This window comes from Meriones unguiculatus, chromosome 1 (genome assembly GCF_030254825.1).
Source record: "Meriones unguiculatus strain TT.TT164.6M chromosome 1, Bangor_MerUng_6.1, whole genome shotgun sequence".
NCBI classification, from domain to species: Eukaryota; Metazoa; Chordata; class Mammalia; order Rodentia; family Muridae; genus Meriones; species Meriones unguiculatus.
Window position 1 is genome coordinate 5,029,341 of NC_083349.1, and position 15,197 is coordinate 5,044,537.

At 45.7% G+C, this 15,197-nt stretch overlaps 1 protein-coding gene across 3 annotated transcripts in view; it reads left to right on the plus strand.

Moving 5' to 3' along the window:
- Positions 1–15,197, plus strand: part of C1H19orf81 (chromosome 1 C19orf81 homolog) — a 32,607-nt gene that overhangs the window by 1,967 nt on the left and 15,443 nt on the right. For 2 of the 3 annotated variants that reach the window (XM_060380122.1, XM_060380127.1), the window contains exon 2: positions 122–283. In XM_060380122.1, coding sequence (XP_060236105.1) covers positions 259–283 — 25 coding nt within the window. In that variant the 5' untranslated portion in view covers positions 122–258. Of the gene's footprint in view, positions 1–121; positions 284–9,609; positions 9,654–10,155; positions 10,358–15,197 lie in introns of those variants that run through there. The other variant, XM_060380123.1, reaches the window with a different exon arrangement.

The following is a 15,197-nucleotide window of genomic DNA, read 5'->3' on the forward strand; positions in this document are numbered from 1 at the left end:
ATGGGCAGAGAGCATCCGGTTTTACCATATTAGTAGCAGCTAATGATAATTGCCACTCATTGTTATCAATGTAACAAGTTCCCTGTCTCACCCATTCTTGTTGTCCTCCCTTTTCCTCCAGCCACTTCCACAAAATAAACACAATCTCCAAGGGAAAAGACTGCTTGCTGCCAGGACTGATTGCAGAGGTCTCTCATCCCACTCGCTCTGGATGGTGAGGCAAAAAGACAGCTAGTTTCAGGTCAGCCTGGGCTGCAGATGAGTTCAACACCAGCCTCCGCAGGTTAGTGAGACATCGTCCCCAAACAAAAAGCGGGCTGGGGATGTAGCTCAGCAGGAGAGCACTGCCTCGAATCCTCCAGTGAGGAACTAGAGGCATGCTCAGAAGTAGAGCCCTTGTCTAGTAGACACTTTCAGTGAGGAGCTTGGGATATACTAGAGGAAGAGCTTTTGCTTAGCACCTCTGAGTCCCTGGGTTCAAAGTCACCGCTTTAATTAGATTGCCCTCCCCCAGTGTAACCTATGCATGCATTTTGTAGTCGTTCTATGTCAGAAAACCTCCAAAAAGATTCCAGGGTCCTATGCTTGCGTTCCGAGCATTCTCTCACAGGAGTCTGGGGAAGCATGCATGGGTGTCTGCCCTGACGGCGTGAATGGCCTCAGTGGCTAGTCTCACGGCCAACTCCATCACCGCCATGCAGCCCAGCCCGACCAGGCAGGACTGGTCGGGACTGTGCACACAGATGGGCTTGCCAGCCTTGTGTGACACATTTCCAAAGAAGCACTGTGAGTCTGAGGCAGCTCCAACTTGGTGAAGCAGCTGCGGCAAGAACTAGCCATCTGTGCAACTTCGGAAAATGCATTTGTGTTCAAATGCCAGCTCAGCACACTGTACAGCTTTGGCCGGGTTTATTTCTAACTGCCTTGGTTTCCCTCTTTATAAATGAGGAAGATTTTAAAATAATTGGACACTAAGTTTTACTAGGAAGCCCAGACCAGACGAGAGCTCGCAATCTTGTCTCTGTTCTCTCAGTGCTAGAACGGCTGGCCTGGGCCACTACATGCCCCAAAGATGATGATAATTGGTACATGTGTGTGTAGGTGTGTGTGTGTGTCTGTGTGTGTGTGTGTGTGTGTGTGCGCGCGCGCACATGTGCACATGTATATGCAGGGGTTAGGGTCTCATCTGTCTTGTTTCTTGGGACAGGAACTTACCAAGCAGGATAGATTGGCTGGTCTGTGAGCCCCATGAATCCACCAGCTTTTCTCACCCAGAGCTGAGATTAAAGATGGATACCACCACCCCTGGCTTTTAAAATGTGGGTTCTGGGGATAAAACCCATAACATGTTTGCACAGTAAGCACTTTACTGATAAAGTTTTCTCCGAGTCCTGATAATGATAATTTTAAAAACCAGATGCTGCATCATTATGTTGAAGATTAAATTAAATTATCCTTAGTTCTGCCTGCCTAGAGGCACCCAGTGAGGGCAGAGATATATAACTCAGTAGTAGGGTACCCATCTAGTACTCCTCAGGTAAGGGACCAAGGGTGAATAGCTCAGTGGTATGTTGGTATACTTTTTATCTACTTTGTTCTTATACCTCTTCCTCCCTTCCAGTCTTCCAACACTAGGTAGGAGAGAAAGAAGGTTAGTGGGGAGAAAGGGAGTAGGTCTCTTTACTACTTCCGGCTGGTTAGGGTCCTCAGGTTCTTTGGGGCAATACCCATCTCAGTTGTCAGGATATCTAGCAGCCCAGCAAACCAGCAACAACAAACAAGGCAGAAGGACGAACCAGCAACAGCATGAGGAGCAGCCTTCTTCTTTCTCAGAGTCCCCAGTTCTCTCCCAGCTCTTGTCTTTATACCCTCTCAGAGTCCTCAGAATTAAACTATCTGCAGCTGGCAAAGATCATGCCCCTCTCTGAGCCTGCATGAGGCAGTCATAGTTAACAGCTGTGGACAAACTAAAAGCAACTCCATATACGACAGGATTAAAACAAAAACATATATACAATAACTGAGTTTTTGAAAAAAAAAAAAAAAAAAAAACCCAAAACTTTCACTACAGTGGTAGGCGCCTGCCTAGACTGGCCTAGTGAGGGGCTCAGCAGTAGCACTGAGACACTTTCTGTCAGTTTTTAGCGCTGTCGTAACTAGAACGAACTAGCTTGTCCGTTCAATTCGTGGCTGCATTTGACATGTGGGAAAATGGAAGAGGGTCCTAGAAGGCAGGTTCCCTTCCCACCCTCACACTGATGGGACTCGGCTGAGTCACTTTGGGTCTGGATCTGGAGCCCTGACTTTATATGCATCTGGGATATTTGAGGGTCTTGTGTGTTATTGCCACTGGGTGTGAAGAATGGGAACCAGGAAATGGAATGAGCCAGCCATCCTACTTGATCTAACAAAAGAGTAAGTAACTCAGTTCATCAGTTCTTTCCAGGCAGACAAGATGGCTTAGTGGGTGAAGGGCCTTGCCACAAAGCCTCGTGTTCTCTAGACTCACATGGTGGAAGAAGAGAACTGACACGCCCAAGTTATCCTCTGATCTACACAGGTATGCCATAGCATGCACATGTGCACACACAGAGAAGACTTGGGTAAAATATCTTTTTAAATTTAAAAAGCTAACTTTGAGAGCACTGACCGAGGAGACAGGTGAGGACTGTCTTAGGACTGTGCAGACGCCAAGGGTGCCAAGTGCTGAGAAAGATGTCAAGGAAGGCTTCTGGACACATGCCCTGTGTGTGTCCACTCGGGGGAGTGGCAGGATCTAAGGTTAAAAAAAAAAAAAAAGAAGGGAGGAGGGTGTGGGTGAATGAGATTGGTATCAGATCATGTGTTTGAATGCTTGGTCCCAGTTAGTGGAATTGTTTGAGAAGGATTAAGAAGTGTCCTTTGTTGGAGTAGGTGTGAGCTTGTCGGATGAGGTATGTATGTCACTGAGGGTAGGCTTTAAGCTTTCTAAAGCCTGCATTGGGCTTAGTTTTATATATATTTTTCTCTCTCTCTCTGCCTACAACTTGTGAATAAGATGTAAGTTCTCAGCCACTCCTCCAGCCACATTCCCACTTAACCGCATCCATGCTCCCCATCACGATAGAGGTGGATTAACCCTCTGAAACTGTAAGCAAGGAGACAGTTAAATGCTTTCTTTTGAAAGTTGCCTTGGTCATAGTGTTTCGCCATAGCAACAGGATAGTAACTAAGACAGAGGGGATGCTTGGGGGAAGGGAGAGCTTGAATGAGGTCTGAACAGGAGGGGGCTGGGCTCAGTCAGTGAGGATGGCCATCATAGGTCACACTGTTTCATTCTCCAATGTTTTTACTGCCTTAAACAGGGCCTGACAGACTACAGACACTCATCAAACTGAATGAATGAACGATGGATTGCATGGCCAAGGGAATGGATAAAGAAGGAATGGGTGGGTGGAATGGATGGAGTGGTGGTTTGAGAATTGTCCTCACAGGGTCTTGGCTGGTGGTGCTGCTTAGGGAGATCTTTAGGAGGCAGAGCCTTGCCTCAGGAAGTAGGTGGCTCAGGTGAGCTTTGAGTGTTCATGGCGTTGTCCACTTCAGTTCCCTCTTTCTGCTTCCTGTTTGTGGCTAAAGATGTGAGCTCTGAGCTTCTTGTGCTGGCTGCCTTCTGCAATATTTCCTCAGTCGTTACGGATGCCCCTTCTAGAAACAAAAGCACAAATACATTCTTCTGTAAGTTGCTTTTGGTCATGGTGTTTTTATCACAGCAATAGAAAAGTATGCAGACACACTAAATTGGTTAGAAGAAAAAGTGGGGAAGAGCCTTGAACTCATTGGCACAGGAGACAACTTTCTGAACAGGCTCTAAGATCAACAATCAATAAATGGGACCTCGTGAAACTGAAAAGCTTCTGTAAAGCAAAGGACACTGTTGTTAGAACAAAACACCAGGCCACAGACTCTGGAAAGGATCTTTACCAACCCTATATCTGACAGAGGGCTAATATCCAGAATATATAAAGAACTTAAGTTAAACATCAACAAACCAAGTAATCCAATTAAAAAATGGGGTACAGAGCTAAACAGAGATTTCTCAATAGAGGAATATCGAATGGCAGAGAAACACTTAAAGAAATGTTCAATGTCCTTAGCCATCAGGGAAACGCAAATCAAAACAACCCTGAGATTTCATCCATCAGAATGGCTAAGATCAAAAACTCATGTGACAACACACGCTGGAATAGAATTGGCTACAATAGAAAAGTAGCCAATACAGATGGAGAAATGGAGAGATGGGTGAAGTTTGGATTGATGGCTAACTAGGAATAAAGGATAGAAAGAAGGGCTGGTGGGTAGGTGAAGGTTGTACAGAGGATTGGTGGACGGATGATGGTGTTTGCGGATAAATACTGGAAGAACAAACGATAAAAAAGTGGGTAAGCAAGTGAACCAGTTTACACAGATCCTATTGCTTTTCCCCAGGTATTCCCACCACCAACCCATGGCTGCCTGCTTGCTGGGAATTCCTCATGGTACCGCCCAACCCCACCTGAAACAACAGTGTTTGAGGAGAGCCAGGCTAGGTCCTGGGGTTCAAAGAGAAGCCATACAGATTCAGACACAGCCCTGCCTAGAGACAGATGCCCTACCTGCATGGCACTGCTTCCCTCCCAGTGCTCAGTAGCGAGCGCTAACCCCGAGAGAGCGGTCAGCCAAGTTGCCAGGATTTGCGCAGAGGGAGCTGGGAAAGGAAGGAGCCCTCTAAACAGGCTGCCTTCAGCACTGCTGCAGTGCTGACATCATTTGTGGAACTGGAGAAAAATGCTGACAGAAGAATGGGTCCTGGGCTGGTAGCCAAGGGTTGCTGGTGGCCTGACAGGGGTGGCAAGAGTGGCAGAGAGAAGTAGTTGGTAGCTGGGCGGAGGGACTAGCCAGGGACCAGAGACAGAAAAATGAAGAGACAGAGACACAGAGCAATAGAGACAAACAGAGGGAGGAGGGGAGAGGAGATGCAGGGATGTAACAGGTAGAGATGTACAGGACACGCAGAAAGGGGGAGGGATACAGCATGATGAAATGCAGAAAACTGGGGGTGAAGTTTGGTAGGAGAGGCTCAGGAGGCCCCTCCCCTCCCAGGAGTTGTTGGTCTATGGTTATCGGTGGAGGGAAGCCATTTTTCTTCAGTAGTGTGGCTACTAGCAAGTTGTTGTGCCCTTACTAATAACTACACTCATGCTTATACAAGCAATTCTAATTAAACTCAGTGAGTTACAAAATAATAATAATAAAAAAGCTGGTAAATTGTGGTACACCCCTTTAATCCCAGCACTTGGGAGGCAGAGGCAGGTGGAGCTCTGTAGTAGAATTTTAATTCAGAACATGGCTGCTCTAGCAAGAGATCACGTCCAAAGACCTGTGTGATGATCCTGCTGGAATACAGACATGCCTTTAGTCCCAGGAGACAGAGGCAAGCACATCTCTGAGTTCGAGGCCAGCCTGGTATAGAGCAAGTTTCAGGTGAAGAAAAGCATAGGTCCAGGCATGATGGTACGCCCCTTTAATTCCAGCACTCAGGAGACAGAGGAATGCAGATCTCTGAGTTCTACTCAGTTCTGTTCAGGGGGTTTGGTTGAGAGTGAGTTGAGAGGCGGTGCAGAGGAGTTGAGTTTGCGGCACCTCAGCTCGTGGGACTCAGAGGCAGGTTTACCAGGACAGTTGCACAGAGCGAGCTGCAAGGAGAGAACAAGCTAGACACAGGTGGAGGCAGAACAAGCTAGAGAACGAGAAGGAGTCCAAGACTAGAGCACATTTTCAAAGTCAGCACAAGGCCAGGCAGAGCAATCCATTCAGAGGCCGAGAGAGAAGCCGATTGAACCAGTCAGCTTGGAAAGAAGTTTTTAGCCAGACAGTTTAGTTGAACCAGCCAGAGAAAGTGCAGAAAGAGCTAGAAAGGGCGAGCTTATTCAGCAGTAAGTCTCAGAGGCTGAAAACATTCTAGGCCTAGGTTACATTATATGGAGACTAGGAGCTTCCACGACTAGGCCTAGGTTAGTAGATGGAGGGAGTAAGCCTCTGAAATGACAATTAAATCAGGTGAATAGAAGATACTTTAACAGATCTTTGTGATTTTGAGGCCAGCCTGGTCTAGAGAGAGAGTTCCAGCACAGCCAGGTGACACGAAGAAACCTTGTTTGGGAGGGGAAAAAAAGAAATAAAAGTAGAATGTCAACAGGTGTTAGAAAATGTTTCAGAAGGATTAGGAAGAAAATAGGAGAGGTTAGTGGGAGACAGAGATGGTGATAGTGATGAAGAGAGATTCTGAAGAAGGAAGGGACAGCAGGCTGGGGGCTGAAGAGGTTCTGAGAACCTGAGAATGATCAGAATACAATATGCACATACATGAAATCGCCAATAAATAAAACATATGCATGCGGGTGTGTATATCTGATTCTATTTATTTATTTATTTATTTATTTATTTATTTTTAAGAACTCAGGTTGGGTTCCAGAGAGAGAGAGAGACGTGAGAGGAGTGAGTGAGAACTGATTTGGAGGACTGACAGTTGTTGTAGCTGCTTTTCTATCGCTGTAATAAAATGCCCTGACCAAAGGGAACTTTGGGGAGGAAAAAGCTTATCTGGCTCGTGCTTCCAAGGCAAGGCACAGCCGGTCACTGAGGGAAACCAAGGCAGGAACCTGCAAGTAGGAACAGAGGAAAGTTTTGTTTTGTTTTGTTTGTTTGTTTGTTTGTTTGTTTGTTTTCTAGCTTGCTCTCAGACCAGTACTTCTGCTTAGGTAGCTTTCTTCTAAATTCCAGGCCCACCTGCCTAGGGAATATTCCACCCACAGTGGGCTGGGTCCTGCAACAGCCATTAACAATCCAGAAGGCTCCTACAGATGTGCCCACAGGCCAATCTGAGCTAGGCAATTCCTCAAATGAGGCTTCTTTCAGATGACTGTAAGCAGTGTGGAGTTGACAGTTAAAGCTAACCAGGACGGGGGACTTTCACTGAGCCATTGTCACTGGCAAGAGATGAGGAAACTGATCTCAGAGACCATCAGTGTAGTGGTTTGAACGAGATGTTGTTTCCCATCGTCTTGTGTTGGAGGGCCCTGCTGCTGAAGGTTGCAGCCTCCATGACCCTGCCTGTCCTCATTTGGAGGATGTCCCTGAGCTAGATGCCTGGCTTATTGTAGAAGTAGCCTCTGGGGCTGGAGAGATGGCTCAGCGGTTAAGAGTACCGGTTGCTCTTCCAAAGATCCTGAGTTCAATTCCCAGCAACCACATGGTGACTCACAACCATCTATAATGAGATCTGGCGCCCTTTGCTGGTGTGCAGGTGTACATGCAGGCAGAATTCTATGTAAATAATAAATAAGTATTTTAAAAAAGTAGCCTCTGACACAGCTTCCTTCTGAATGCCCTCCCCTGCTGCTCATGATAACTAGGTAGCATGCCCTTGCATGGGTGACAGGGCCATGTTGATTTATATAAATGAAGAACGCTGTGAGCACCTATCAGAGTACCTCCTGGCTGCTTCCCTTTTCCTGTATGTACCCCTCGGCCCTGGAATAAAGGTGATTGCCTCCCTGCAGCTGGTCCTGAATGTCCATCATATTCACAGCCTTCCTAGCCCTGCCATCCCCACTGCTCCTCCTGCCCTTGGGGGCTGGTGACCAATGCCCCCCCCCCTTTCTTGAGGAAAGAGGAGACTCACAGTCTTGGGCATTTAATACTTGATCCCCAGTTGGGGCACTGTTTGGGCAGTTTAGGTGTGCCCTTGCTGGAGGAATTTGCCTCGGAGGGCAGGCTCTGAGAGTCCAAAGACTTGGGCCATTCCCAGTTTGTTCTCTGCTTTGTGCTTGCAGGTAAGATGTGAGCTTCCAGCTTCCTGTTTCTGCAGCCTTGTCTGTTACCTGCTGCCACCATCGATTCTTATTCCTCTGGAACTATAAGGCCAAGTAAATATTTTCTTTTATAAGCTGCCTTGTTCATGGCATCTTATCACAGCAATAGAAAAGTAACTAATGTTGGTATTAGTTACTCGGCATTCCAGGCTGCCCTGTCTGGTTTGAGCCTGTATTCTCTTCTTTCCCACTCTGTAGTCTCACAAGGATTGGGAGGAACAAAGTTCACTGGGCTGAGGCTGCACTGTTAGACACAGTGGATCATTCATTTATTCATCACACATGCCTCAGGAAGGTGAAAGTGAGAGCTTAGGTATTCTTGTGACCATGGTAGTCAAAGATACTCCTTGTTCTACAGAGACAGGATTGAAGGAGACAGCTGAATGAGAGAAAGGAAAGGGCCAGGCGTTATGCTGTGCAGGCAATTCAACTGGCCTGCCTTTAGGGACCTTTAGGGTCCTGACAACGTCCTATGTCGGTACCTGTGTCCTATGACATCATCTGGGCCAGGTACTTCAGGTATAACTGGCAGTCTGCCGCCCTCATGCTCTCTCTTGCTCCTGGCTGTTTCCATCTCTCTCCCCTTTCTCTGTCAGGGTGCCCCCTCCTTCCATCTCTCTCTGGCCTTATGGCTCATGCAGGCCCTTACTGTCTTCTGCTTCCCTTCCCCCCAGTAAACTCTTTCATATAACATCTGTTGTGTGCACAGCATCATTTTTTTAATAAATACTAATGCTGGGGAAGTGGCAGGAGAGTTGCCTTGTGTATGCAGGACTCTGTTCAAATCCTAGAGCCACATGCATTTAGGGGTGCACACACACACACACACACAGGAGGAACGTTGGAAGCCATGGTCACGGAAGACTGGATGAGACAACTGAATTATAGACTTTATTAAATTGTCAATAACAGCCAGACATAGTGGGGCATGCCTTTAATTCAAGCACTTGAGACAGGGGCAGGCCAACTGTGAGTTGGAGGCCAGCCTAGTCTACACAGGAAGTTCTGGGATACATAGTGAACACTATCTTGAAAAACAAAACAAACAAAATAAAAAATAAAACTGAACAAAACAAAACAAAAAACCCAACCCCCTCCAAACCAAACCAAACCAGACAACTGAAAGCAGCTAAATTGACGGAAGTTTAGGTTTCTCAATTCCTAACAAGAAACTGAGAGCTTCAGGCACAGCTGGACCCAGCATCCACCCTTAGAGAAAGGGAATGAGACTCTTAGCTTTGGTTCTTGAGTCTGGACTGATCTGTAAACATAGCTCAAGAAGCAGTCAGGAGTGACAAGGTAACAAAGACTACCAGGGAAGGGAGAGTTGGGGTTCCAGCCTCAGGGCCAGTGACACATTCCTTTCATTTCTGCCCCTGGAAGGCAAGGGACTGCTTGGGTGACAGAAGGAGTTCGAGATCAGCCTCGGATATGCAGGAGGCAGACTGTCTCAAAACAAACAAACAAACAAAAGAAATAAAAAGAGGGAGACAAAAACCACAAAGACAGAGCCTGGAGATGCATAGGAGAAACAGCTAAAGGTTATACAGCCTCCTTGCCCCACAGTTCTGGATTCACAAAGGATGGCCTACCAGTCATCTGCCAGCATAAGGCCCGCAGTCCGCACCCTCAATGCCACTTTTCCCACAGCCCTGCTCTCCGCTCGCGGCACCATGGCAACAAGGCTCTGCCTACTGTCCCCTCCCCCCTCAGAGAACTCAGTTTCTGTTTGTCTCCAGGTGTCTAGTCGGGGGTGAGCAGAGGGCAAGTGGGCACCGAGAGGGGAAGAGAGAAGGGCGGGGTGGGGGGGGTGGAGGTAGGAGCAGCTATGGAAGAGGGTCTAAGGAATGGAACTGGGAGAAGGAGAAGAGGTTCAGAGAGGGTGACAAGACTGGGGAGAGACTCTGCAGAATGAAAAGGGGGCAATTAGGGGGGCTGGGGAGGTGCTGGGGAGGCTGAGGAGAAGGCTGGGGTGATGGAGAGGGAGATCAATGATGCGACATTTGGAAGAAATAAGGAGAGCAACTGGGGTATAGGGTTGGTAGGGAGACAGATAGAGAGGTGGGGGGGTGAGAAGTGGGGGGTTGAGAACCGGGGACAGGGATGGGGCAGGAGGAATAGAGAAAGAGAGACCAGGAGGGATGGAGAAAGAGAGGCCAGGAGACATGGAGAGACAGGGAAGGAAGCAGAGACGCAGGAAGACAAGGACTGGGGCGCCCACCGAGTCCCTGAGGTTAGGGGTACACGCATGTCCTTATGGTCTCAGCCTTCCAGTTCCGTGCTTGTCACACGTGGTTTCAAAGCGCAAGAACCAAGAATCGAGAGAAAGGGCTGGAGTGTGTGGCCCACTGTAAGAAGCCCGGCCTTTCTTCCTGGGCCTCCTCCGACCCGCCTCTCCAGGATGCAACCAGAGGTGGAGCCACTCAGCACCGCTACCCTGACAACCCCGAGCTTGCACAGGGAGTCAGGTGAGCAGGCCTAGTGGCCTGGCGAACTGGCATTCCTACACAGTTGGTCCTCGAGCCTCGAACTACATTTCCCATGAGGCCATGCCCTCCCCTGGCTTGAGGCTACATTACCCTAGGGGCTCTTGCTAGTCTCTGGGCGGTGTGGTAAGCCTTGCCAAACTACATCTCTCAGAGGATGTTGCAGTTCCCCTGCTTATACTGTGGGCTGATACTTTTCCCCAGAGGACCCCTTGCTGATATTCTGGAATCAAAACTACATTTCTCAGACGGCAGATCCCCCGCCAAGACTCTGGACTAGGAACTACATTTCTCATGGGACTCTGTTGATCCAGAACTACATTTCCCACCAGCCTCTGAAGTTACGGAGCTAATTAATAGTCTTTTAAAATGAAGTGCTGCAGCTATCTTCTGGGCTCAAAACTACATTTCCCATGAGACACTGCAGTTCCCAGCTAATACTCTGCATTTAGAATTTTATTTCCCATCACCCTCTGCAACTTCTTGACAAATAGCATTGGTTTACAAAGAATTTACCGTGAAATATTTCAGTGTTTCCAGTTAATATTGCTGGGCCCAGAACTGCAGTTCCTATGAACCTCCTGGGCCTCAACCACACTTCTGAGTCCACTCTCCTTCCCCTCCTCCTCCCACCTACCACCCCCAGTAGTTTAACATCTTCCTATTCTTCTCAGTCTCTGATTCTTATTTTCAGATGGCTCCACCACCAACCCAGATGCTGAAACTCTAGGCTCCAGTCTTCCACCCAGACCCACTCAGCTCCCCTACCCCTGTTATGCCCAGTTCGTGAGACCCCCCCCAAAGACCACCAGGAATTGACTCCACTATAAAACACATGAGGTTTATTTAATACAAACTCGAGACCGGGTTGCAAACCTTCCTGTGGAAGCAGGAGAGGAATGTTGGGGGGGGGGGTCGTCTAGGGGAACAAGGTCTTTAAAGGGAAGAACTACAAGTGGCGGGTTACATGTTTTGTCATTACATGTTTTGGCATTACATGATTGGGTAAGAGAAACTGACTTTTGAAATGATTGGTTTACTTTAGGCACCAAGACCAGAAACAGCTCTGGCCTGGCCATTTGGGTCGGTTTCCTAGCAACTGTATCTCTAGTGGGCAGGAAAAGAATGCAGTAAAGCTAGTTCCTCTCTCCAGGTAGCTGGACATGTCTCTATCTGGCTGGCCTTTGTTCAGGCCTGTGCTCCAAACCCCAAACCAATACTCCCCCCCCCAAAACAACAACAACAAAAAAACAGTTTTCAATTCTTTGGTCTCTCATTCCCCTCTTCCAATGATCATTTGAAAAACCAATCTTGGATCTTCCAGATATGACCCCTGGTATCCTCCAGATTTACCTTTCCATAATGGGATCTGAGTATCATTAACTGTATCATTCCCGAGCATTCATGCAATTTAAAATACAAGGCCCAAAGGTATAAGTGAATAGGGGTCCCATCAGGGTGGATATAAACCAGGATTTAAACCATCCTCTGTAATCCTCTCTTGATAGAGTCTCTCCAGGCTTTTTGTCCAGTTGCTGCTCCAGCTAAGCAGGTCCCCAAGATAATAGCTAATGTCAGGGAGCCCCTTTTGACCTCGAATTTCAGCCTGTTAGGTGGGATTATGGGTGGAGGTCTTTTCTTCTGAAGGTGCTTCAGTGCTGACCATTGGGTCATTGACATGAAGGGGTTAGGAAAGCTGAAATGCCGGCCAAAGGCTGGGTAATGGGACACTATCTAATTAGTGATTCAGTTGAAGAGACTTGGAGCCATCACATTGACTGGACTGGTTTACTTCAGCTTCCAGCAAGTTCAGATTACAGCTTGCAGTCCATAACTGATCCCCAAATAGAGTCAACCAGGTGAAAATCTACTGGGATAAATTCAGACTAGAGGCAGAAGTTAAAATTTGTCTAGTAATTAGAAGAAAGTGAGGAATCCCAAGACCAAGGGAAAAATTCATCTGGGGTCTGTTTGGGCTACATCAGATTCAGGTCTTCTGACTTTTTGGTTTTCTGAAACTCATATGAATTTTACTTTATAAAAGGAAGTATATTAGCATCACCATTGTATTGAGATTCATACTTTAGAAAAAACAGGTAACAGGTGTCTACAGGACAGCAGAAGTAGACTCATGCCACTAAGACCTAGTAAAAGCTATCTCCTTTGGGTCAGATATACACATTAGACAGATGTTTTTAGCATGATGAGAAGCACCTTTAAGTCTATAATCCAGAAGACAACCAAAAGGAAGTTAAAATATCAAGCTTGTGACTGGATAATAAGCCGTCAGTGTTCCATCAGCTTTTCAAAACTCTATGTAACTCTGAACTTCTGAAATCTCATAACAACATAAGCAAAATAATAGCAGAGAGGAGGGAGAAATCTGAAATATCTTCCATTTTCAATGTGCCTTAAATTATTTTTTATACCATTACAACTTATATTCATATACCTCAAAATACCTACTTAGACTCTCCAATCTTTCTTGCATTTACCAACTTGAAACATTTTCCTAGACCTTTAAACAATACTTTTTAGATTCTCATAAGTTAAACTTTTATATCTTCAGACCTTACATACACTTTACATTTTTTATCCAGTTATTCACCATAAGACATAGGCAATTAACACGAAGCCTGTGAGCAAAGCAAACCACTTTGCCTTTCTAAATAAATGATCTAGTACCTAGTAGTTCTAACTAGCTAATGAATTGACCAGTGAATTAACAGTGGATCTAATTGTCTGCTCTTTAGCTGCAAAGCAACTATTAGCTTAGCTTAGCTGTCAATGTGATCAGAGACTTGAGAAGGATAAATTATAAGCTAAATATATGTGCCTATCTATGTACCAATCAAAATGACAGTGACTCCCATGCTCTTGTGGCATCATGAGCAGAGGTGGTCCAGCGACCAGGCACAGAAGATAAGAGACTGTTTCTGTGGAAAAAAATAACATGAGAGATTGACCTCACCTCATCTTCAGCAATGTGAAACAATGACTCTCCTGGTGTCCACAGTTTTGTCCACAGGTTAGGCTGAGCCCTAGCAGTGGGCCAGTTGGGGAAGTCTTGCCCAGTGGTTAGCATACCACAATCCAGAGTCGTGAATCTTCTTGCTTGGAGACCTTAGGGAGCTCTGCCTGGATTTTGGGACTCTCTGTCATAATAGGCTTACACATGTTAAAATGCCATATTCCACAGACCTCTGACAAACTTGAGGGCCAGCATATAAATTACTCTTTGTCTATCTTTATCATCTGTTCTAAACTGCATCCTATAAAACAGAGTGCTATAATCTCTAATTCTGGCATATTCCTTAGATGAGTGTTTTAAGACTATATGTATTTCAAGTAGATCTACCTATGCAAACTTCATAGTTACCCATCCTAGGCTTAACCTTAAAAACATAAACAAAGAGACTAGGTAAAACTCAATCTTGTAACCAACTGCAGTCATTAGCACAACTTTAAATATATTTCTGAACTAAAATCAAAGCAAAACTTTCAATCAGATGCAGTTCATTGAGGGGCTAGCAAATCTTGCTGCTCCTACCGCATTGCATTAAGACTGAACAGCAAAAAGCTTAAAGGACAAAAGTTGTACTTAGCACTAAACAGGGAACTGAACACAGCTGGCAGCCCTCAGCAAAGATGGCAGTAAAACCACGGGTCCACCTTCTTTATCGCTGAACCAACATGGCGGCTAGCCAAGTGTTGCTACAGGCAGTGGCTGGCAATCCAAAACATAACCATTAGGTGTTGCTGCCTCCCATGGTATAGCAAGCACTGTGGAACATTTACAGTTTCCTGTAACCAAAAGTTCTAACATTGTAATCAAATAAGTTTTAGAACCAACCGTATAACAGAACAGTATAGAACAATTTTAACCTGTGCTTAAACTATTTGGCCATACCAAACCTATCAGCCAGAAAGAAAGGGCATTAATCCATTCACTCAGGAGCTGGTGGTCAGGCATATACTTCAAGTCAGCCTGTAGACCTGCACAAACGAGGGCTGAATCACACATACAACATACCACAAAAACACACCCCTAAATTTTATATATATGTATAATTATATATATATATGTAAAATACCTGATAAACTTTAAAATGTTTCATAGCCTTAAGCACATTTTTTTAAATCTGTTTTTGCAATATCAAAATAAAATACCCTTTTTAGGAGTGAAGTCATAAAACATAACCATAATTTTAAAAGTCAAAACTAAATTTTATCAGTGCAAACAATCCAATCTCTAAGACCAATACCAATTTAAAATGAGACTTGTCTTCTTAGTCTAAAAGGAAATAGGATGATAAACAAAATTCATTATGACTAAGAGGGTCTGTAAATTTTTTCTTTACCCTGACTCACACCATGTGGCAATTTCAAGATGGCAGAGTCACATCACATTGTATGGCAAGCCACATGGTTGCTCTTTAACAACATTTATGCTCCTATAGATCTTACAAACACATACACACACACACATATATGTTCTCCAAAGAATTGAAAACTTTTTTGGGGGTGGGGGTGGGGGAAGGATCAGTTTGGGGTTTGGAGCACAAGCCTGAACAAAGGCCAGCCAGATAGAGACATGTCCAGCAACCTGGGGAGAGGAACTAGCTTTACTGCATTCTTTTCCTGCCCACTAGAGATACAGTTGCTAGGAAACCGACCCAAATGGCCAGGCCAGAGCTGTTTCTGGTCTTGGTGCCTAAAGTAAACCAATCATTTCAAAAGTCAGTTTCTCTTACCCAATCATGTAATGCCAAAACATGTAATGACAAAACATGTAACCCGCCACTTGTAGTTCTTCCCTTTA